General features: G+C 43.1%; 1 protein-coding gene across 4 annotated transcripts in view; it reads right to left on the reverse strand.

Moving 5' to 3' along the window:
• Nucleotides 1-25,581, reverse strand: part of NFKB1 (nuclear factor kappa B subunit 1) — a 143,677-nt gene that overhangs the window by 58,277 nt on the left and 59,819 nt on the right. For all 4 annotated transcript variants that reach the window (XM_075543983.1, XM_075543986.1, XM_075543984.1 and 1 more), the window contains one exon: nt 3,946-4,094. In XM_075543983.1, coding sequence (XP_075400098.1) covers nt 3,946-4,094 — 149 coding nt within the window. The remainder of the gene's footprint in view (nt 1-3,945; nt 4,095-25,581) is intronic.

Genomic DNA, 25,581 nt, shown 5'->3' on the forward strand with positions numbered 1-25,581 from the left:
ACTGTGTGCAGTTGTAAGTTCAACTACATAGTTCAAACTGTGGTATGGAGACCCAATGGAATTCTACTTAGCAATTAAAAGGAAGAAACTATTGATAAATGCAGCATAGATGAATCTCAAATGCATTCTGCTGAGTAAAAGATACCAAACTTACACTGTATATGTTTCGATTTATATGTCATTCTCTAAGAAGTAAAGCTATCAGGATTAAAAACAGATAGGTAGTTGCCAGGGACTGGAGGGGAGGGGCAGAGAGCTGACTCAGTCTAAAGGGACACCAAAGGAATTTTGAGGGCTTTGGAACCATAAACAATCTTGATTGTGATGACTATATGAATCTATGCATGTCACGAGTCATAGAATGGTACTTTAAAAAAAAGTGATTATTAAATTATACTCCATTAAATCTGACCATTAAAAAAAAGAAATCATAGCTAATAACAGGACCAGGACTATAATCCTGCTTCTTAAAATAGTATGCTTTTAAATAGCATCAGCATCACCTGGGGACGTGTTAAACATGTACATTCCCAGCCTCCATCCCAAACCTACTGAAGACGCTCTGGGAGTGGGGATCTGCGCTTCTCACCCTGCAGCTGATTGGAGACATGCTAAGCTTTTGAGAAGCAATCTTCCATACAGTCACTCTAGATGAATGAGATCAGACTAGGGTTTTTATAAAGTGGCTCACTTGATAGAGTAAAAAAATTTATAATTGACAGCCAGGCATGAAACTGCATTGTACCATTTACCTTCACCATCACAAACACCTGGAAAGTGCTGCTGCGTCGTGGCTGTGTTCTCCTAGCCGCCTCTCTGGACGTAAAAACACAGGCTTCACTGCTGGCACAGGTCTTAAAAGTAGCCCGGCTCACAGTCCTTTGGAAGTGGGTCCTTCCAACCTCAGTCCATACTTGGTCTATTTCCTCCAGCTAGCTTCCTTTCAGGGTACTAAGGTTAAGCGTATGGAATTTTCAAAATCCCACTGTTTTTGGATCTACAAAAGCAGCAATGTCATATGGCCTGCACTAGCTCATGGAGGGAGGTCTTGCTGCTTCTTCTAGTTGGGATGCGCTGCAGAGATTAGCAGAAAAAGAAAGGGCGGACTATCTCTGGCAGGCTGCCAGGGAGCAGAGGGTGTGGTGACCACTGGCGAAGAAGGTGGCCTAAGGCAAAACCAGGAGAGAAATGAGTGGTCATCAAAGGGAAATTTCAAAGAACTAAATGTTGTTGAAACAAATAACTGATATTCAGGGTCTAACTAAAATATCAAACCAAGATAATTTTGATCAGGAGACACATTAAATAAATGAATATGGATTTTCTAAAGGCAAAATTAAAGCTAAACTAAAAAATTTAAAAAGACAATCTCCTAAAATGAAAACAATCTATAATTATGACCACTACCTAAAATATCATCATTTTATTTGCAATTTAAACATATTGGAAGTACTAGTGAAAATAGAAACTGAGCTTCAATGAGAATTTATGATAAAAGACAAAGAGAATCATTTCAAAGAAAAGCAATTCCTTCTGTTCTGGCAATTTAAAGATTATTTATTTTCTCATACCTTTTTTTGAATGTATCTTTTTGTTATGTTGGATCAGTGCCCAGCGTGTGAATCTACACTCTCAGTTCAAGTTACATTATGGAAAACCGGTTATTTCAGCTTCTTCCATTTCTAGTATTGACAAGTCTGAAGAAGAGCTCTGGCTGACTTCCTAAATTTCTGTATGAGATATTAAGTTAGAACTAAATAGTAATAATCAATGCCATACTATGAATACATAGGTGGCAAGTTTGCTCATGCCATTTCACACTGTGAGCTAATGCTAGTTCCGTCTAGAATTCTGAAGATGGAAAAGGGCCTGGAGATAAATTCTGCGGCCCACCTCTCGCATTTAATTGAGGCAGAAACTAAGGCTCCAGGATGTTACACAATCTGTTCCCAGCTGTACTACGATGGTGACAAAAGCGGAAATAGCCGGCTCCTGTTATTTGAATAGCCATTAATCCAAATCCAAATCCACTGCTAGGGAGTAGATTCTGACTCAAAGGCAGCTCTACGGTTTCCAGGGCTGTAAATCTTTACAGAAGCAGAGCCTCATCTTTCTCTTGAGGTGAGGCTGGCGAGGTTGAGCTGCTGATTACGTGACTAGCAGTTCCATGCTTACCCCACGTGCCACCAGAGCTCCTAAACCCACCGCCATCGAGTTCTTTCTGGCTCACACACCACTGCCATGGCATCAATTCTGATGCTTAGATGACAGAGTAGGATTTCCGAGGCTGTAAATCTCTATGGGAGCAGATTGTCTCATTTTTCTCCCACTGACCAGCTGATGGGTTTGAATTGCCCACAGTGCTGATCTGCACCGGTCTAAATTCCCGAAAGAGTGCTAACCCAGGACACAGAAACTAATGACACTCAATATACTTATGTTTTTATAATAATAAAGATTGTTAGCAGGGAACATCATCTAGGATTTCCTCTAAAGGATTAAACAATATTAAGGAGAAGAAACACTTCACATCGACAGGAGTAAATCTACAGAAACACTGAGAGATCAATTCGTCTGAAACTGAGACAATTACCCTGTATTTCAAAGCTCTGACTGACAGACCAGTCAGGAACTGGAAAAGGTATTCCCAAACAGATGATGAACCAACAATCATACAGAACAGGAAATAGGCCAGCCTCTCAGGAGGATGTTAAAACAAGTTCATGTAATGCACACTTGAATTTTTCAAATCAACTTAAGCTTCTTCCTTCAATCTAGAGTGTGTGTTTTTGCCCTAACATCAACAGAATTGGATTTGAGTGAGGTGAAAGCTCTCTCTCGAGGGTTTTCACACTTGAATATTTTCACAGTCAAACGAAGAAATGCCCAGAGACATGAAAGCTCAGGCTCCCCAACAACCACCAACTGGAACCTTGATCTCCATGCACAGCCTGCAATACTGCCATCAGTTTAATTATAGTCGATTCTGACAATTCCTTTTTTGTGCGTGAACAACCAGGTTAACTGGAATTTTATATGCACTTTTTAACACAGGGCTAGAAAACCTTGAAAGATGTTTTAAGGAACTATGTGTCACTTAATTGCTTATTTTGGATTGGGCTGAGTTTTAGCCATCCAATCCAGTAAAGGGAGCTTTCCTCATTTAAAAAGCACTCTTTTTCTTTGTGTGGCAAACTCTTTAATGGTTTGTCGCTTCAGGTTCCTACTACGGGCCCAGTGAATGCCGAAACCAACGTTCGTATCTTTACCCACCTCAGGCCCCACACTATCAACCAGACGGCAGTTTATTATAGGAATCATCAAGAGGTTGAAGCCAGTTCCCAAGTGCTGAATTCTGCCAGAGTTAGGCTTCTTACTTCTCCTTCCTCCTGATCTTTATTTCTGGGAGGATGCAACGACTGTTAAAAGTGCCACCAAGTTGGCCAGGTGACCCTACCATCCAACTGGACCCACTTCTGAGGCCAAAAGGGGGCAATATAGATGAGACCAAAGCCACAAATGCCGGTGGCTGCTTTGAAGCAGACCGGTGTGTGGTCACCTTACTCTTCAAAGTTCAAATGAGGGCACAGGCTTTTGGGTATTTTGAGGTTCTCTGAGGAAATCGGGCTGGAGCCCTGGTGGCGTAGTAGTGATGAATTGGGCTGGGATTTACAAGGTCAGTGGGTTTGAAACCACCAGCCGCTCTGCAGGAGAAAGACAGGGCTTTCTACTCCCGTAAACAGTTCAGTCTCAGTCTAGGAAATTCACAGGGCCAATTTCACTGTATCACAGATGGTTTCCTATGAGTCAGCATTGACTCGATGGCTCTCAGGTTTTGGAGGGACTCAGGAAGATCCCTCCTCAAAAGGGTCTGTTATGTCAAGGTCCCTGTGTCCCACATTCCACCTGTTGTTGCCATTCACAGCGTTATGCAGTGGCACTTACCCGACCACCATGTCCTTGGGCCCAGCAGTCACAGTGCAGATCCCATCCTCACAGTGTTTCCCCACCAAGCTGTGCGCGTGCAGGTGGATGCTCTTTCCATTTGTAACCAGCTGGACGATAACCTTTGCAGGTCCCACGTAGTTGCAGATCTACAGAAGAAGCACATGCCACGAGTCAGCACACCTGACTCTACAGTAACAAGAGATACTGCACGTGAGGAGACGGCAAGTGCCCAAAGAGGGATACTGAATTATGCAGACATATATGTATATGACCACAGCGTTTTTTAAAAGTATGCACTAAACAGATGACAGGCTGGAAATAATTCAAAACACTACTGGTTTGGTTTTTTTTTTGCTTTTTTTTGAGGTGGCCAGATTCACTCCGGGAAGCAGACCTCTGAGAATACAGTATATGTTGTTACATTTGGAACCTTGGAGGATGCGGTAGTATTATAAAGCAACCCCTTCCTACTAAGAACATGTTTTTATCTGTGTCTACTTCACAGTTTTTGGTCCCATCAGCTAGGCAAAGGATTGATGATAAGATATGGTGGCTGTGCTGGAACATCCGGGAAGGGAAGGAGGTGAGCCGAAGCACTGCGTCCTAATTCTACCACAATGAGGCAGGAGAGAGAGCCCTGCCCAGGACCTGTTCCTGAAGGGTGGCTGTGGATACTCAAGCCCAAGGACTCAGCCTGTGGTCATCTGTTAAGATACCTCAGCCTTCAAGATCTCTAGGCCATGAGCTCTACTTCTGAGTTACAAACGTCCAGGGCTTGGTAGGTTTCCGTAATTTTTAAAAGGTGTACTTTCCAAATGAAAATACTTAGAATTGATGCTGGTTGAGGTCTTAGTCCATAAAATCAGATTTTTAAAAATATAAGCTAATTTTTCTTTTTTTTCTGTTATACCTTAAGAATGATGAAGACAGCAAAAAAATGAATGAAAAAGAAAATGCCATTCTAAACAAGGAGAGTGTGTGGTCATCCTTCCTCCTCCACTTCGTCTTCTACCTCCCTCGAGAAGTCCCTAGATTCCTTACCTTCAAAAAGTCCTGGCAATAAAATCCTACCTCTGAAAGTAAGCTCTAATGACATTGTTTTTACCCCCAGAATCCTGTCAGATGGACTCAGTGGTGGCGGGTTTGGTTTGAGTGGGGAATCCTATGCAGTCAGAGCCCTGGGAAAGCTTGAGGCCAACCATTAGGCAGAGTGTACATATAGGGTATGCTATCTCCACACAGGGTGCCCAGCCACCTGGGGTTCCCTGGACTGAAGGGTTTTTTAGGGTGCAGGAATAATCAAGGTGACCAATCTATCTCCTTAGCTCGTATGGTCTATTTTTTGAGAAAGCACATGGCATAAACCCAAGATCTCCCAACTATACAACTGTTTGAATCAATCAATCGGCATTAGGAGACCAGAGCCCCAAAGAAAAAGCAGAGAGGAATCCCACCTATGAGAGTCTCTTGGTGGAAGTCCTTCTGACTTAATTCGGTAAAGAACCCATATCTGCCAGTAAGACTGCTTAAGACAGAAGCTCGTTCATAAGGCCACCCCTAATATCAACACCATCAAACGACCCAGAGTCTAGTGAGGCAAGGTTTTTATAGTTTTCCCAGTATGAATTTTCCCCAAATCTAAACTTTTATCATAAGTTTTAGAAGATGGCCAGAGCTGGGATTATTTCCCAGAGTTTAAGGGAGAGGATCTCTCTTGAACTACAGGCAGACTCCCTTCTAAAAAATATTACGGCTCCATAGAAAACCTCTGTGCCTCTATGTCAGAACTTGGTTCCCAACAGCTGCAAACGTGGGTTTCTGAACCCTCTTCCTCCTCTTCCAGGGAGCACAGGAAACCACAGGAGTGACCTCCAGTCCCTGCAGAGCAGAACAGTTCCAGAGAGGATTTAAGTTTGATATTTCAATTTTCCTAATTCAAAGCACACAAAAAATAATTCCCCCTCAAAACTCCAAACCCAGGGCCCCATCAAGTCAGCTCTAACAATGGCTACATGTGTCTGAATAGCACGGTGCTCCGTGGGGTCTCTGATGGCTGTTTTTTTACAAGCAGATATTCAGGATTTCCTTCTGAGGTGACTCTTGGGTGACTCTAACCTCCAACATTTCAGTTAGCAACCACGTACGTTTGCCATTCACATCACCTGAGGATTATTAGACTTGCCAACCCTACAGTGCAGTTGAGCTCTGACATGCCCGGGGTCCCAGGAGTAGGAAATATCCCAGCATCTGCCGGTTTTAAACAAGGCAAACAAACAAAACAAAACACACTGCCACTGAGTTGATTCTGATTCACAGGGACGCTGTAGGACAGGGTACAACTGCCCTGGTGGGTTTCTAGGACGGTAACTCTTCATGGGAATAGAAAGCCTCCTCTTCTAACCCTCTAAGCATATTGCTAACTATGAACTTGATACAATTCTTATCACAATCCATCCATCCATCCATTGTGTCAATCACATTTGTACATTTGTTTCCATCATCATTCTCAAAACATTTGCTTTCTGCTTGAGCCCTTGGTATCAGCTCATATTTCCCTTCCCTCCCCACCACCCCCTTCCTCATGAACCCTTGATAATTTATAAATTATTATTATTTTGACATATCTTACACTGTCCGATGTCTCTCTTCACCCACTTTTCTGTCTGTCCCCCAGGGAGGAGGTTATATGTAGATCCTTGTAATCGGTTCCCCCTTTCTACCCTACCTTCCCTACATCCTCCTGGTATGGACACTCTCACCACCGGTCCTTAGGGAGTTATCTGTCCTGGATTCCCTGTGTTTCCAGTTCCTATCTGTACCAGCATACATGCTCTGGTCTAGCCGAATTTATAAGGTAAAATTGGAATCATGAAGGGGGGCGGGGGGGATGGAAGCATTAAAGAACTAGAGGAAAGTTGTATGCTTCATCACTGGTACACTGCAGCTGACTAGCTCGTCATCTCCCTGTGACCCTTCTGTAAGGGGATGTCCAGTTGTCTACAGATAGGTTTTAAGTCCCCAATCTGCACTCCCCCTCATTTACAGTAAGATTTTTTTTTTTTGTTCTTTGATGCCTGATACCTGATCCCTTCGACACCTCGTGATCACACAGGCTGGTGTACTTTTCCCATTGGGCTTCGTTGCTTCTGAGCTAGATGGCCACTTATTTACCTTCAAGCCTTTAAGACCCCAGATTCTATATCTTTGGATAGCCAGGCACTATCAGCTTTCTTCACCACTTTTGCTTATGCACTCGTTTGTCTTCAGAGATCATATTTGGAAGGTGAACATCATAGAATGCCAATTTAATAGAACAAAGTGTTTTTGCATTGAGGGAGTGTTTGAGTGGAGGCCCAATATCCATCTGCTACCTTAATACTAAACCTATAAATATATGCAAATATATCTATTTTCCCATCATCGTATACAATATATTTACATATGTATATACCTTTATTTAGACCTCTATAAATGTCCTTTGCCTCCTAGTTCTTTCCTCTATTTCCTTTGACTTTCCTCTTGTCCCACTACCTTGCTCAGCCTTTATTTGGGTTTCAGTAATTCCTCTCGGTTACACTGCCCTTGATCAATCCCTACCAGGCTTCTTACACCCTCCTTGCCACTGATTTTGGATCACTGTTGTTCCCTTGTCCCTGGGTTTGTTAACATCACTTCCTTCTCCCTTGTCCCCCCAAAACCGTCAGTCCCATTGTTTTCTCCTCTGGATTGTTTATCTAGTTTATCTTATTATTTAGGTAGACCTGCAATGATAATAATATGCACATTAACAAGACAGAGCAAAACAAAACAAGAACAACAAACAGTGACAAAAGAGAAGAAAAGCCTGTAAATAGGTCAAGATCTGTTTGTTGACCTTTAGGAGTATTTTCCAGTGGAGTCAGATGGAGGACCACGCCCTGGTACTCCCTGGGGACTTTTTGGTACTCCCTCGGGACTTCCTTGCCCTGCTCCCTTTGCTGTTCTGTTGCACCCCCTTAAGTGTTTTCCTCGGTGTGGTGGGGTCAGATCAGGTGCATTTCTCAACATTGTAGACGCAGTGTGGGAATTTTAAAAAATATATATAATAAAGTCTTTGCCCTCAAAGTGTAGACTAGGTACTGAGAATTTATGAGTTTGTCCCAAAGTTGGCTGTTGTTCCCTCTGCACATCCTAATCAACGAAGCCAATTTCAGTGCCTTGGGACCTCTTCTGAAAACTGTCTTTGTTGCAGTGATCCAACACACAGGGACTTCTTCAGTATCAACTGTGAAAGCGCACGAAGAAGACTATGTTGTTTCAATTGTAAGTGACACGGAGTCCAGGCGTGTAGCGGTGTAAGGCACAACGGGATGCTTCACTTGGGTGAAAGCAGATAGGCTTTCAGGTGAGCAGAAGCCTGGCAGCAATCCAGTGACTACGGGCCCATCTCTTTGGATCCAGACACTTCCTGTTACTGTGATGAAGGAATTAGTCACTGGCATGGAAGGAAAGAGGTGGGAGGTGTGCTCAAAAAGTTGTCATCTCTTTTTCACTATTACTTCATGATTGCAAGGTGGCAAGAGTGAGGAACTGGGTAGTCTCTCAGGGAGGGGCCCTGAAAATTTGCCAATGACTAATGCGGCGCTGGATGCAGTTGAAAGGATGTAAGTCAGCATGGCATCATCTGGCTTTCACAGTGACCACAGGGCAATGGCAGGGAGGCCCCTGGGTCTTGTGGACTTTCCAAAATACTGACTGAAAGAAGAAACTGAAGTGTGGGGACAGGGAAAAAAAAGATGCTATTTTCAGGTTGTATGGTTCTCGAACGGACTGGCATTGTAATTCGGGGAGACCGTGCTTTCTAACATGCCACGGAGGTTGAGTCATTTGCAGCTGATTCAGAGTTTCATTTGTTCTAGGGATACTTTAATTCATTTTACTCAGCCTCCCGTTTACTTCTTTGACTAGTGGTTCCCTTACAAATTGTTTATTAGAGAGCAACTGCACCTGTAAGAGAGGGTGGATTACTGTTGAATGATTCTCTTTATAAACATTGGTGGTGAAAACAGTGGTTAAGTTTTCAATCAGCTCAAGAAGACAAAAGTGCATAAAATACCTTATCAACTAAAAGGAAACCCGGCCTTTAGCGGAAGACTACCCGTGGCTTGGAAGACAGTTTGCCTCTCCCTTTGCACGTGACCCTGGGCAGTGCTCATTTTCCTCACCTGTGAACTAGGGAAATCTCCAAGATGCTTGTGAGAACTAAGAAAACAAGTGCCTGTAACGTGATTAGAACAGTTCCCAGGAAATAACAGCATTCCCTCGGGGTTAATTCTCATCCTAAACAATACTGTAGTATCTGCTTCTCCTGAAGATCTTTAAATGACCGACTTATGCTGGGGAGCATTTTAAAGAAGAATAATCCTATTTAAAGGCAGGTGGGTGGAATAAATGATTGAGCCAGACAACATCTATTCCTACGGTAAGTATTTTTTTACAGAATGTCAAATTTTATAGGGCTGTTAACGCTCTAGCAGTGATGATGTTATTGAAGGAACATCAGTCCTGGGAGTGCTCTAGAGAGCTCCGCTTCTATGATGAAATCAAGGCTTGCCTCCCCAGCGTTGGGACTCAACATCTGACCCAATGGTGCCCGCAGGCCACTTCTGCTCTTTGAATACGAAACAGAAACCATGGGTCTCAAGTAACATTGGATTTGATTTAAAACAACTCTGACATGCTGTGGCAAACTACACGGGTGGCTTTTCAAAGGGGATTCAGAAAAATCAAACTTGTAAAATATTCTGGGAAACGGGATTTTCAAATTTTTAGCTTTTTTTGTGGGTACATCTATGAAAACTATGAGTCTCTTTTTTCAAGATTAATTTTCTCCTAAAGTGATGGTGATCATAATGAAGAAGATGAGGAGGGGGAAACCCACCCCGATTTTCACGCAGAAATCTCGTTCTACTTGACGCGGGCACTCAACTTTGTCCACTGCTTACAGCAGCAGAGTCACGTGGTTGAGTCCAGGCGGCCCGGCTCAGTGCCCGTGGCTCCTTTGAGTCGAGTGGTTCGGGAGAGATAGTTAACACCTCTTGGTTTCAGCTTCTGTCACTTTAAAATGAGATCAGCAGCAAGGCAATTGATTTCATCAGATTTGTTTCCAAGGAGGTTCAATGCGTTTGCAAGGTATGTAGCATCTAATGGGATTAGCAGCTCAATTTTAAATCCTTTTCCCATCTAGATTTTCTGATAAATCAAAATGTAGCTATTCGCTCAGTGCGTAGTTAAGCCCTTTTATGGTTTTAAAGCACCCTGGTGGCACAGTGGGTTAAGCACTGGGCTGTTACTGGAAGGGGCAGTGGTGCAACCCGCCAACTAACCCCTCAGAATAAAGAGGAGGCCGTCTGCTTCAGTAAAGAGTTTCAAGCCTGGGGACCCTAGCGGCCATTCTGCGCCGATCGTGTAAGGTCGCCCGAGTTGGAATGGCCGTGAAGGGGGTTTCTGCGGTCTTGGAAGTGGTGGTGCACTGGGTGGAGCAGATAGCTAACCACATGGTGTGTGATTAGTCTTCCCGACCCACAGGGGCCCTTCAGCAAAAGGCCTAATAAACGACTTCCAAACGTCAGCCCTTGAAAAGTCAAGGGGTCAGCATTACGCTGACACGCCACACGTGGGTCACTAGCAGTTGGAAGCAGGCAGGCAGCCACGGGTCACTAGCACTGCCGAGGAAGGAACAGATACACAGTAAGCAGGAGCCCAGCACACTTCCTGCGTTACGGGGATCAAGGAGTGGTCGGGCATCGGTCAAGTACTCTCACAAGTAAATAACCTGTGATAGAGCTGCAAAGGATAGAGCTATGTATCTGTATCTATTTTTCTGTAGATCACCCACATGCAGCACTTTGGGTGCACATGGGGAGCCAGTATGATCGGAATGGGGTCGGGGAGCAATCAGAAAATCAACATGCAACTTCTTACCATAAGACGGTCATAAAAGCGATGAGCCGAGCAAGAGTGACTATTTTATCTCTCTTGCTAGTTAAACAAACTGCATTAAATCAATAATTTCTTAGGCTCTTAGGGAAGGAAACATGCGAACACAGGTATTCCTCCCAAGATCCCTGGCAGAGCCAGTAAGGAGGGACGCGGGGGGTTCCTTCAGGAACAGGAAGTCAACTTGTGCTCCACCAGCACTTGAAAGTGAGCTCTGTCCACCTCCAAAACCCACCTTTGTCCATCACACTATGCTACCACCTGACCCAGTCTCTCCTTGTTTTGCGTACCTCTAGTGTCACCCTCCTAGTGTTTTATAAATCTACTTTGCCTAGTACAGTATTGGTTCACGGTGGGTATTCCAGGACACTGTGATTTTGGGGGTGGTAGAGGTGGGGTTTAAGAAAAGAGGTCTCAGAGGTAGATGTGGCAGGTGGCAGACATGGGTGTATCCCCTTGCTCCTGCATAAAAAACCAAAATGAACAAAAGCAGCACATTCCAAACATTAACCCGTGCACTCATCGCTCTCTTAGACCGCAACTCAGAGTCTACGGAAAAAGAAGTAAGCAAAGGGAGCGCTGTTTATAATCACCGAGCTCCCCTCTCTGATGAAAAGAGCCGGGTTTCTTGCTGAACGCCCAGGAAGCACAGAGCCACCTCGGTTACACGAGAGGACAGGACCAGATCTAACACAGTGGCCGGCAGGTAAACGAGGGTGATGTACAGGAAAGTCAGGACCTTCTTCTTGGCCTTTTTTGTTTTTTAACCTTAAGCAGGGAATTCTAATTTTATTGAAACCTCCCTCGTCTGTGACTTTACCAACTTATCAAAAGCGCCCTAAGTCTTAGGAGACACATCCTCACAATGGGCGATTCACCTGCCCTCCCACTGCTGTCAGGAACACACCACAAACTGGCCGCTTTCCTTTTCTTTCCTTTTGTGGTTGTGGGCCTCACCCACGACTGTCGCTATCCAGATGAAGAAATGGGGATTCGCATATGCAGGAACAAGTGACAACATTCAAGGAAGGACAGTCCAGACAGAGGATCTTGGAATTCATCCTTGCACCGAGGGAAAGCTTTGTTTGTAGTCGCATTCATGGATTGGTGTTGACTCATTCATATTTTTTCCACTGGCTTAGTCTCTTACTTGATTGTCCAATGGTTCATGTGGCTTAAAATGTGAGCAGAGATTAAGAAACTGTGCTACTAAACAGAACAAAATGGGTTACGAGTCTATCATCACAACTATGTAGTGAAGTTACCAAAAAACCAAACAAAACCCTGCTACATAGAATTCTCTGAATACTTGAGTTTTCTGTCATCCTTTGACCTGAGGTTTCTTCTTTGTTTTGGTTTAATTTTCAGTTTCATTATGCTAACTATAACTGCTTATCATAATCATGTTTCTTTCATAAAATCACACGTCACACTGGCTAAAGTCTAGGAATTGTGGGAGGACATGATTTTGTTAATAAAACACAAATGAATGCTTATACTTTGATGGCCTGGTCATACATGATTTTAAGAGACTATGAGAAGTGGATGGCATGAAAGTTACATATGCACTGTCTTATACATTTCATTGATCAGCTATTTCGTTGGGGCAAGAGTATGTTCTTAAATCGGAAATTAAGTTTTAAAAAGTGGTTCTCTGGTCCATGTGTGTTCTGCACTTCTTGCCCCGTTTACTGACTAGATACATTCTCAATGTCTTCCTCCCTCTAGTCCTTGCTATTCCAAAAGGACGAGCAGGTGCGTGGTGGTTAGGGAACAATTCCTCTCAGCACTTCTCTGGAGTTGTTCTCGCCAATGCAGTTTTCAGTGTTCTTAACTCTTCTTCATGCCATGATCCTGTGTCCTTCAAGAAAGTCTATCCTTTGGCGTCCCAGAAAAGAGTTGTGATCGCCGCCTGAGCTTACCTCTGTGCCTTGAGTTTAATTGGTCCAGCAGATCCCCTAGAGAACGGCAGTCTTGATTGGACCTTTATTCAAAAGCACCCCATAAGACTAAGACAGTGTCTTCCTGAGAGAATTTGTCTTCAGTTGTCCACTGATCACAGAGAGACGTTTGCGTGGATTTTGTTTGGAATAAGCCTGTGTATGTATGAACTGGAAACCAGGTAGCAATACTTTTTGGCCTGCATTCCCCTCTAGCCAGACCTTTGGTGTGACCTCTTCTCAGCACGCCCAGTGCTACCTCCTGGTGTTCAGCCATCATTACCTGCCACCGGAGTTTTTGCTCCAGACCCTAGCTAAGCTGCCAGCATTTGCCCCATCTGCGGGTGCCCCATTCCAGGGTGTTTCTGCTCGAATCAGATCATGCCCAATTTTGTCACTTTTCTGCTCCAATACCCCAAAAATGAGCCTGGTTGAAGCTGAATGGAAAGTACAGAGACTCTCGTCCTCCTGCCCTGTGTACTTGCACGGTTCATTAACATTTTCCGTGCCGAGGTGAAAAAGACACAGAGCCAAGCCTCCAGTCCGTCTCATCCACAGTTTAAAAGCCAACGTCCTCTGTACCTGATCTCCATTTCCTGACCTTCTTTCTAACCACTCCTCCCCTTTCCCTTCACACTGGCTCAGGTCCTATTCTGCCAGTCTCATGGTCTTTGTTGAACATGCCAGGCCAGCTGCCACCTCCCAGCCTTTGTGCCTAGCATGTTTCTTCCTCACTTCCTTCAGGCTTTGCCCACATGCTATTTTCTTGCTGAGGCTTCCAGCAACCTCCCCCACCAAAAAAAAAAATTTTTAATGTGCACCACTGGCATCCTTGCATTGTTTGTGCCCACCCCTGGCCCACCGCACACATTACTTACTATTTAATATGCATACATTTTGTTGATTGATTTTGATCACTGCCTAGCCCCTCATTAGATGAACCTTCTATTAGACCCTGCTATGTCACCGGCACGTGGGATAATCTTGTCAAATTGGACCAAAGCAAAACCAAACCCTCTGTCTTTTGAGTTGATTCCAACTCATGGCAACCCACAGAGTGCCCAAGACTCCACATCTTTAGGCAGCCAAGAATCAATTCTTCAACGAAGGCATAATTAAACCAGAATACAAGTGTAACCCACAGAAGATAACTGACTAAAATACAGAGTTGGGTTAGATGAAGTTATAATTCTGATTCCCGGTCGATACCATCTGTTGTGTAAGGGATGGATTGAAGGCGATTACAATCTCTCGCTTGCTGGTTTGTATTTTCAATTAAAATTTGTTTTCTTTTTAAATGCTAGATGCCATTTTAACCTTTTTCAATAGGCCACTGAAATGAGAATGTGGTGATTAGTAAGAGCGGAGCATCAATTGTGCTGCTAGCAGGGTGTCTGGGTGGGTTCTGTGGTTTGGGAAGAGGAATCTGATGAATTACAGGTAGGGATCTGGTAGCTACAGCAAAGGAAGGGAAGATGGAAAACCAAGGGAGTCGGCTTTCCTCTGAAGTCCAAGTCTCAAGGGTACTCTCTTCCCGCTCCAACTGCTCCAGCCTGTAAGGAATTTGCTCTCTTTGCAGCCTTAGGACCTGACTTACACATTTTCTCTATTCATTTTCCAGTGTGCTCACCCTCAGGGAGCTAGGATTCACGTTTCTGGACCACTTCCATTGCACAGTGCCTTTCTCATCAAATATGCATGCCTTGGATGTTCATGCCGGAGACTGACAGAGATGATATCCCCAAAGGACGTCAGCGCAGTGGCTCTCAACCTTCCGAATGCCGCGACCCTTTCATTCAGTCCCTCATGTTGTGGTAACCCCCCAATCATGAAATTATTTTCATTGCTACATCATAACTGTAATTTTGCTACTGTTATGAATGGGGCAACCCCTGTGAAGGGGTTGTTCGACCTCCCCAAAAGGGGCCGCGGCCCACAGGTTGAGAACCGCTGCCTTAGTAGAATGCAGGACAGGGCTGCTACACCCCCAAGATCTCAGACTGCCTTCTTTTCAATAAAGTATTCGGAGTCGGACAGAACTGGCCCACAGTCCTGGCTTCTCCCCTCACTTGGTTTTTGCATCTGTAAAATGGGAACACAAACATATAGTCTAGCTTTTCATAAAGTTTAAATGAAAAAGTGCCTCCACAATTCATGATACATATCAGGCAGCAATTCCATTTATTTCTTTGTGCCACAGGCCAATCTTAATAGTGGATTTCCTCTTCATTAATGAGAAGGTGGAAACTACTGTGTGAGAGTCCCTTCAACCTTGCTTCTCCTTTCTGTTACTCAGGCTCACAAGGCCCCTGCACCTTCACAGCTCCCCTTCTTTCCAAGAAAAAGGGGTGTGTTCCCTGTTCCAGGACTGATTCTGCTCTAAGACCATACTTCTTCCAGACCTCCTCGAAATACGTTCTCCCATCACTCTACAAAAGATCGTTCTATGTAGTCGATAAACATAAACTCTTCTCCCTTATTCTAAAAATCCTCCCTGCCCCCCCCCCAAAAAACCCCAGAATGTTCCCTAATGATGACAACTGTACACGTTACCATTTAGTCAACACCACCTAGAGGCCAGTCAGTGGACTGGGTGGTGTTTCGGTCTGTTGGGCCTAGGGTTGCTACGAGTTGGCACCGACTTGATGGAGCCTAAAACCAACCCAGGCAAGCATGATACCAAGAAACAGAGACATCCTTTTATCTGATCTTTTCTATAATCCAGTGGGCAAGGTTCTCAAAAGGCATTAAATACTTGCTCGAGTGTCATTCTTTTTCCCTTTTTTCCTTACCAAACATGAAAGAAAAATCCCTAATCACTAGTGTCTAAAGACTTTTGCAATCTACAACCTTTTGCAAATTAATTTCCCTACCCTTCAAATGAAGAAGTGACTAAAGGTCGTGACTGACTGCATTTCCAAATCACTCGCCGCGGCTTAGTCTTTAATTCGCTTTGCCTTTCTGCATCATAGCTGTTGCCACTGCCTTCTAGAAATGCTCTGCTCCCACTGGACTGTCTTTATAGAAACGCCACTGCAGCTTCACTCAGATTGGTCATTAGGCCATTTCTAATCTTGACAAGATCACCACTCACTCCATGATCTTACCAGTCTCCAAGAAGCTACTGTTTACTTTATACAGATGATTCCCAAATTGGAGGTCATGTTCTCACCTTCCTTTCAAGTCTACATAATATTTCCAGCTGCTTTCAGGACATCTTGGGGACAACAAAGTCTTTAAGATGCAATCCCCAGTGGAATGGAACTCAAAATCATCGAGGAGAGCAGGCTGGTCGCCAAGACACTGTGATCCTTATGAGCCCATCAGGTCTGGGACTGACCTATGGCTGCATTTTCAGCCAACCACTAGACAGGTCTGTAACAGGGACAGTAACACTACCTGAGATCAAGAGGAAGCATTTGCCCAAGGCCAGAGGCCAGAGGGCTAGGAGAGAAGTGGAGGTGGAAAAACAGGGAGTAGGGAGGGCAGTGATACTGCACAGAGGGTCCTGCAACAAAGGTGACAAAGCAAAAATGCGTATGAATTGTTAAATGTAAAACTGGTTCCCTGCTCTATAAACTTTCACCAAATTCACAATAAAAAAATTAAAATAAGAACCAAACATCAACACACACAAGACTAATCATCTCCAATAGCTGGTGGGTATTGTCTAGTCAATTCTGACTGACGTCAACTCCTTGTGACAGAGTAGAATCTCTTCCCTGCAGGATTTTTTGGGCAAAATTTTTTACAGAAGTATATCACTAGAACTTTCACCCACAGAGCAACTTAGTGGTTAGAACCAGTAAGCTTTTCTTTAGCAGCGGAGTGCTTCTTGTTAAACGAAATTACAACCTTAATTTCACTGGAATATGCTAATTGCACTGAACTACTGCTGTAACTTGGATCTCTCGGTTTCTTGTCCTTTGCATTCTTTAGAGAGTTCCAAGTTTGGGCTAGACAGCACCCTAAAAATCTCTGATGTTTGCCTCTTTGTTCTCGCTTAGTTTACATAGTTTACCTTGAATTCTTATATGAGAGAGCTTCAACATGTCCATGGAACAATTTCATTATCTTTTAATTCTATTTTTCCATGAAGTTTTTTATAATTAAAATTTTTTTCCCATGAAGTTTTTGAAACCCTTCCATAAACCTCATGAAAAAAACTACTGTGATTCTCCAACTGGTATCCTGCACCATTCCTTTCCCTAAACAGAACGCTACCAGATTTACTACATATCCTAAGGACTATTTCCAGGAGGCCTAGTTATGCCTTAAGCTGTTCACCTCAAGGTTGGTGGTTCAAACCCACCACCTGCCCTGAGGGAGAAAGGTGAGGCTTTCTCCTCCATAGATATTAACAGTCCCAGAAACCTCAGAACTCACAGGGACACAGTGTTTTAATGCTTATTCCATAATTCTGTTCACACAGTAACTCTATTAAAACTTCTGTTGCCTATTTATTTTCTATAACCAAACCAAACTCATGGCTATTGAGTCTATTCCAACTCCCAGTGACCCTATCTACACAGGGTTTTTTCCACAAGTGTAAGTCTTCACAGAAGTAGACAGCAGAGTGGCTGGAGGGGTGGGGGGGGGGTGTTAAACTACTGACCATACTGTTCGCTGCCCAATGCTTAATCAACAGCACCAAGAAAAGTTCTGAACCTGGCATAATCGGGCCTTACCGTGCCTCTCCAAGTTAATCTCACCTTTCCATTTCATGAACTCTTTACTCCTGCAGTATGATTTACAATTTCCCGATTAACTACTGAAAGGCCTGTTTTTTGACCTTTGTTGTGGATTAATCTAATGCTCTGCAGGTGGAATTATACTTGCAATCTTCTACCTTTCTCAAAATCCAGTTCAATTGCAATCTTTTCCTCGAAGCTTTCTGCAATCACCCAACTAGTTGATATGTAAGTTTATCTTTACCTTTATCATTATTACATTAGAAAATTATTTTATTCAGCAAGAGCTAGATGGCAGTCACAGATGATGGTTACAGCAGTGAAGGAAAGAGGCACAGTCTTTCCCTCAACATCTGTTTAAGGATGTATCTTAGTTCCTTTATTAAGTTAATTTACTCAATAGGACAAATGTCCTGACTAGTGCTTTTCCTGCTTTATTTCAGGGCAGGAAACTGAACCAGTACCAATTTAATCAAGACTTGTTAAAAAAAATGAATGAAAATTAAAACGAGTCCATGAGAGCCAAAATTAAAGACTTGGAGTGTATTCCACATGGATTTTGAGAACATCTCAAGAACAGATTTGATGCATTGAACACAAATGACAAGAAGATATGATAAGCTGTGGGATGAAATCAAGAATATCCTTCATGAAGAAAGCAAAGGCCACTAAAAAGACAGGAAAGGAAAAAACCAAAGGAGATGTCAGAAGAGATTTGAAACTTGCTCTTAATCACCAAGTTGCTAGGCAAATGGAAGAAATGAAGTAAAGAAGCTGGAAAGAAAACTTCCAAGGATGGCCCTAGAAGACAATAAAACATTGCAATGAAATGTGCAAAGACCTAAAGTCAGAAAAGCAAAAAGGAAGAACACACATCATATCAGAAGCTGAAAGAACTCAAGAACATTTCAAGCCTCAAACTGCAATACTGAAAGATTTTATGGACAAAATACTGAACAATGCAGGAAGCATCAAAAAAGTTGGGAAGAATACACAGAGCAAAATAGAACTAGTTAACATTCAACCATTGCAAAAGGCAGCACATAAGCAAGAATCAGTGGTACTAAAGGAAAAAGCTCAAGATGCACTGAAAGCATTAGCCAAAAAGCAGACTCCAGGAGTTGATGAAATACCAATGAAAATGTTCCAACAATTTGATGAAGCACTGGAAGCACTCACTCATCTATGCCAGGGAATTTGGAAGACAGCTTCTTGACCAGCTGACTGAAAGAAATCTATATTTGTGCCCATTCTAAAAAGAGGTGACCCAACAAGATGCTAAAATTATAGAACAGTATCATTAATATCACATGCAAGTAAATAAAAATTCTGCTGATGAACAATGGTTGCAGCAGGGCTGGCAACTGCCAGAGTTCAGAACAGATTCAAAAGAGGATGTGGAAAAAGGATACCATTGCCGATATCAGATGGAACTTGGCTGAAAGCAGAACATATCAAAAAGATGTTTCCTTGTGTTTTATTGGCTATGCCTAGTCATCTGGCTGTGTGGATGATAACAAACTATGGACAGCCTTGAAAAGAATGGAAATGCCAGTACTTTTCGCTGTGTTCAGTGGAACATAAACAGATCAAGACAGTCTTGTGAATAGGACAAGGGAATACCCAGGGTTAAAAATCAGGAAAGGTGTGCAACAGGGTTGTGTCCTCTCCCCACACTTGTTCAATCTGTATGCTGAGGCAATAATCGGAGAAGCTGGATTATAGGAAGCACGTGGCATCAGCTTTAGAGGAAGGATAATTAACAATCTGAGATATGCAGATGTCACAATCTGGCATCTGAAAGCATGGAGGACTCGTAGCATTTGCTGCTAAAGATCAAGGACTGCAGCCTTCAGTATGGATCACAACTCAATGTGAAGAAAAAGTTAAATCCTCATAAGTGGGCAAATAGATAACATCATGATAAATGGACAAAAGATTGAAGTTGTCAAAGAATTCATCTTGCTTGGACAATCAATGTTAATAAAACCAGCTGCCAAGAGGTTAAAGGATGAATTGCATTTGCTAAACCCCCCCAATAAAAATGATTAAAATTTTTTTTTTGAAAATCAAGGATATGATTTTGAAGACTAAGGTTCACCTGACCCAATCTATGGCATTTTTAATCACCTCCTATGCATGTGAAAGTTGGACGTTGAATAAAGAAGACTGAAGAGTAGATGCATTTGAATTATGGTGCTTGAGGTAGTTAGTTTATTGCCCCACTCTGGCCGATAAACACATGTGGGGTTAATTGAAGGGCGGAGGGATAAATAACTCAGTGACCCTGCCTTTCTTGATCTCAGGTCTCTTGCTTTCTGATGGTTGGACCAGGGTGCAGCTGCCTTAGCCAGTTTCCTGCTTCAGCTTGCAAGGCTCACTTCCTGCAAGGCCTCTCGGAGAAGAAGCTGCATGCATACCCTGATGCAGCCCTGGGTGCTGGAGCAGCCGTGTGGAGACCCCTGCCAGCGCTGAGAGACTTACACGTTCACTGACTGGGCTTTCCTCCTGCAGTCGGCAAAATTGCGTGTGTTTTGTGAGATGGAGGAGGACTTTGTGGATTGGTGTTGGACATATGGGTTAATGTTGGACTTATGGGCTTGGGCAGCACTGGGTTGGGATGTTTTCTTGATGCGCACTTCACTTTTATATAAAACTCTCTCTGATAAATGAGTTTCTGTGGATTTGTTTCTCTAAAGTACCCACACTAAGGCAGTTCTGGAGAAGAATAAGGAAAGTGCCATGGAATGCCAAAATGACAAACAGATCTGTCCTGGAAGAAGTAAGGCCAGCGTGCTTCTCCGAGGCAAGGATGGTGAGACCGGGCCTTACATACGTTGGACACCCTGTCAGGAGAGATCATTTCCTAGAGAAGAACATCACACTTGGGAAAACAGAGGGGCAGTGAAAAAGTAAAAGGTCTTCAGCGAGCTGGGTTGACAGTTTCTCAAACAACGAGCTCAAACATTCAAATAATCGTGGGGATGTCCCAGGCGCCGGCAATGTTTCATTCTGCGGCCCATCGAGTTGCTGTGAATTGGCCTGACTCAAAGGCACCTGACAATGCTATCAATAACCCCAGCACTATTCTTTTTGCTCTAAGATAAAGAACTTTGTGTTTTGGAAACCGCTGTTGGGCAAGCGAAAATATCGTCATTCTAGACACAATTCTCAGGTAGAATTCAGCCCTGAGATAGTTTCTCAACTGTGCTGGAGGTTAACCAAAGCGGTAGAATGGGTGGAGAACAATCAAGAGTTAGTTACCAATAAAACAGAAGTGAGAGTGGAGTTAGAGAAACGCTGTGCTTGCCACAGGCACTGTGTCACCTAGACAACCGAGCTCCAGCTCCCTATGACAGGGACACTCTCCCAGGGCCGCTGCCCAAACACGCACTGTCATCTCCACATCCCAGCATCAGGTGATGCTTCTACTCACTGAAAATGTCCCAGGATTGTTACGATCAGAAACTTCAGCCTACACAAAGTTGTCATCTGCTTTTAAGTTTAATTCTGGGTTTGAGCGAACAGCATCAGAGATCAGAGTACATTTTGAAGATCATTTGAAAACAGTGTGCATCATAGAAATGCCTCAAAATTCTTGAATTTTAAAAGTATGTTCTCCATGGGAAACCCACAATCATTTGTGTCAGCCAAGCCTTGCCTTGAATAAGGTGTGTAAAATTAAGAAATAATTTTACCTCGCGTGTCAGGTTAGCGGTCTGGGAAACCCACATTCATTTTTGTGTCAGCCAAGTCTTTTCTTCAATATGGTGTGCTAAGTTTCTCTCTCTCAGAAATGATTTTACTTCTTTGCTTGTCTCTTTAGAAGTCTAGCCTGAGGTCTACAATGATCACTGGAGAAAATTTGGTTAATATTTAGTTTCAATCTTCAGTGTCCAGTGCAGTAGAAATAGAAGAACCAAGAGTCAGGCAGTAGGAATGTGGAGCTCAGAGGTTTTCAGAATTTTAGGTCACCCATTACTGCTCTCATCCTGCATAAAGCCTTTTAATTCTTAATCTATAGAATCACTAGATGATGTCTACAATATCTTGCAGCTCTAAAATTCCAAGATTCTTTGCTTTTTCACATGCATAGGACAGACAGACAACACTCAAAGTTACAATCTCAAACTCAAACACACAAGTGGAACAAACAAAAGGAGTATAAAAATCACAGAATTTCTGAGTTGAAAGGAACTTTATAGAAAAACTCAATTAGAAAATTGTGAACATTTTTAGTACATTCCACAACTCACAGTTATGCAAGAACATACATTCAACACTCAGATTACCTGTTGCAATGGGGCCTCTGGTAGCATGGAAAAATCAAAATTTAGAGACAAATAAAACCTTTTCTGTTAGGCAAAGCTTTCAACATGTCATTAAAACTGAGCCCGAGTATCCAAAGTCTTTATTTTCAGTGAACCCAAGGAAGATCCTAGGGAGTTAGTCCTGATAGTAAGGAAACGTCTGCTCTGGGGATATCGCGGAAAGCACTCCTATTTCAACAAGTTGTGTGGGGTGGGGGGGAGGGAGGCAGAAAAGAAAAGCTAAAACAAAATGACAAATTACAATCCTAAATTTTTTAGTGCTTTCAAACCACATAAAAAGACATTTAAAAAAGGGGTCAAGAACTAGACCAACATGGAAAGTGTGACTGAAGTAGGCCTGAAATAAATGCCGGGTTCTGATTTTGTTCAAAAACATGTTTAAATGCTTTTTTTCAACATTCTTTTTAAAAATGCTAAGGTCTCGCAACACTTTTTTTTGACCCAACCTTAATTTGAAATAATTAGAAGTATCCTCTGATTCCGCGATATTCAAATTTAGTTTGGGTTAAGTCTTACTGATTTCTTTCTGCTAAGAGGCAAGTAGTCACCCTCATGATATAAGGACCTTGCTTAGCAAGCTTCATGTAGCACACTCACTGGAACCACTCGTTAGGAAAGTCACTAGAGCCTTTGGTTCTTCTTAATGGCTGAAATACTCAAGAGACACCATTCCACGTAGAATTTACTTTCCACTATAGCACACTACACAAAGCTGTCTTGTACTGGAATTCAGACCACTATGCAAAGAAGAGAAGTAACTGTCCCTTTCTTCAGAAGGAAAGTACATAAGATAAAGAACACTTCAACTATTCTTCTGTGATTTCCTGTGGAAAGCCCCTTGAAAATTAGGAGAATTAAAGTGAGTACATCTGGGAAATTTTCTATGTCTGGTTTCTCGCTGTCGCTCGATTGGTGATTTTACACTCCAGGACACTGACAGGATCAAAGAGAAAACACAATCGAAGTGTCAGACTGAGGTTAACTTAATATTGAACCATCTGCATACGTGAGTGTAAACAAGAGGAGGAAGGGAAACACCAACATCGATTCTAGGATAACAGCAGCTTTGGACCAGGTACCTAGTTCTTAAAACAAGCAAACAGCTGCCCCAACAGTAACAATACCCCTTTTGTGGGACAACTTTACCCTGCTCAGCTTGTATAGACGAAAACAGAAAACATATGAAATAAAATGTAAACTTTGGTGCTTGTACGAAATGGTGTGCTTGCCGTGAGTTATTTTAGACATCCATCAAAAACGAGTACTTGTCTCATAACCGATCTGGTGAACTTTGGTTATGGAGTTAAGATTTATTAACTAAAAACCTTTCTCAAGATACTAGGAAAACGGAAAAAGAAAAGGGGAATTTACTGCTGGTAAAAGCTATCAACCCAAGGTAGGTTCCTGCCGTGAAGTCATTCAGAGTCGTCGTCTTCTTTTGTATTTTTAATGAGCTAATTCTCTTTTCCCAGTGCTATTCCATTTATTTATTTATTTATTTTTAATTAAAAGATCATTTTACTGGGGCTCCTACAGCTCTATGAACAATCCACACCTCAATTGTATCAAGCATATTTGTACATACGTTACTATCATTCGTTTCTAAACGTTTACTTTCTATTTGAGCCCTTGGGATCAGCTCCTCCAGATTCTTTCTGCATCAGCTCCGTGACACTGAACTCCTGAAGCTACACACTCCATCCTTGCTCGGGCAGCTCTGGCTCTCTTACGGGGGAAACCTTTCTCTCTTCAAGCTAGGCTCCTTTATCTCTTCCTCTTGGTTTTTAATTTTATTTTGAACATGGGGGCTTTTCCATCTCTTAACACAACTCTTCCTCTTGTAAAAAGCCAGGAGGCATCTCATCTTTCAAGGTGACAGCCAGTCAAATGGCTGAAGATACACTCCTGGAGGCTGTATTCCCAGGCCCAGTAGGAATTACTGCCCTTCCAACCAGGCGTGAGTTCTGCTGGGATCCACCCTCTAGCCCACCGCCTCTGGGGTCCTCCCTACCACAGACCCTGTAAGGGTAGAACCGCCCCCCTGGATTGCTGACGTGGTCAAGGCCTCGTGGTTCCCCAGAGCACGTGCTGGGCGGGGAGTTGAACGCTCAGACGGTGCGGTTAGCCGCCCACCCAGCATCGCTCATCAGACACCCCAATCCATTTCTCGTTCTCTACCTTTGTGGTGCCCGGGGCTCACAGTATTCCTGGTCTACTCTGGTCCCACGCCATGGGAGTGGGACCACCACCTCCTGGATCTTAATTGCCAGGGCTTCAAAAAGTGTGTGGAAGGATACAATGAAAAGATGCTGGGATTTTTCCCATGAGCTTTTGAAGCCTCCAAGTACACCATACTTCTATGTATGTGGCTTCATGTGGAACTACTTGTGTGACACCCACTGGGGCCTTATGTTGCATCCATTAAAAACCACAGCTCGGTTCTCTGCATGCATTGCCACTAGCGCATCTCTTCCACCCTGTGCGTGGCATTCGTTTTCGGGAGCGCTTCTCTTTGCTAAAATATCACTGCTCTTGACCTTTGACCTACCTTTTCAAGATTCCCTTAAACCCATTATCTTTCACTTCATGTCACCTGCAACTTTGATAAGAACCTCTTCTAAGAGTTCACTTAAAACACTGATAAAAGATATTGTAACAGCGGAGGTAGGACCCCTGGGGCTTGTCACGAGAACAACCTGGCCAGGTTGGCATTCATCAGCATGAGAAATATGCTAGCCCTTGAAGTGCCAAATGAGAGATCTCTAGCATCCTACCACTTCACCATTCTAGGAAACCTGTCTGAAAAAGACAGTGAAGTAGGATCTAGTAAAGAACCTTGTGGTCCTATGGGATAAGCATTGAGATGCCAATCAGAAGGTTGGTGGTTCAAATCCGCCAGCTGCTCCTTGGGAAAAACTCCTGTAAAAATTTGCAGTCTTGGAAACCCTGTATAGCAGGTTTTCTAATGCCGTGACCCTTTAATCCAGTTCCCCGTGTTGTGGTGACCACCCCGAACCATAGAATTATTTTCGTTGCTACTTCATAACTATAGTTTTGCTACTGTTATGAAAGGGTTGTTGGACCCCAAAGCCGTCATGACCCACAGTTTGAGAACCACTACTCTATAGGGTTGCTACGAGTCAGACTCAGCTCAATGGCAATGGATTTGGCTGTTTTGTTTTTGCTGGGGAGTGCTGTTGGGGTGTTATTCTTTCTAAGGTACAAGATAGACACCTACTTCTGTTTGTGGTTTGGGAAACACATCTATCAAATATCAAATGAAACTATTACGCACTAGAGCAGCGGTTCTCAACCTGTGGGTCGCGATCCCTTTGGGGGGTCGAACGACCCTTTCACAGGGGTGGCCCAAGACCATATTTCTGATGGACTCAGGAACCAAGATACCACTCCTCTATCCGTCTCTAGGCGGAGCTGCCCACATGCAGATATGCCAACATACAAGGGGCTGGCGTGAAGACTGTTACCCTTGCTACACCATGCTTCAAGACAAAATTTCATTATTTGTAATCAGAAATAAATATTTTACAATTTATCATCACATACTGCTTTGTGATGAATCGCTATGCTTTAATTATGTTCAATTTGTAACAATGGAAATTTACCCTGCATATCAGATCTTTACATTATGATTCACAACAGTAGCATAATTAGTTACGAAGTAGCAATGAAAAT

This window comes from Tenrec ecaudatus, chromosome 3 (assembly GCF_050624435.1).
Source record: "Tenrec ecaudatus isolate mTenEca1 chromosome 3, mTenEca1.hap1, whole genome shotgun sequence".
NCBI classification, from domain to species: Eukaryota; Metazoa; Chordata; class Mammalia; order Afrosoricida; family Tenrecidae; genus Tenrec; species Tenrec ecaudatus.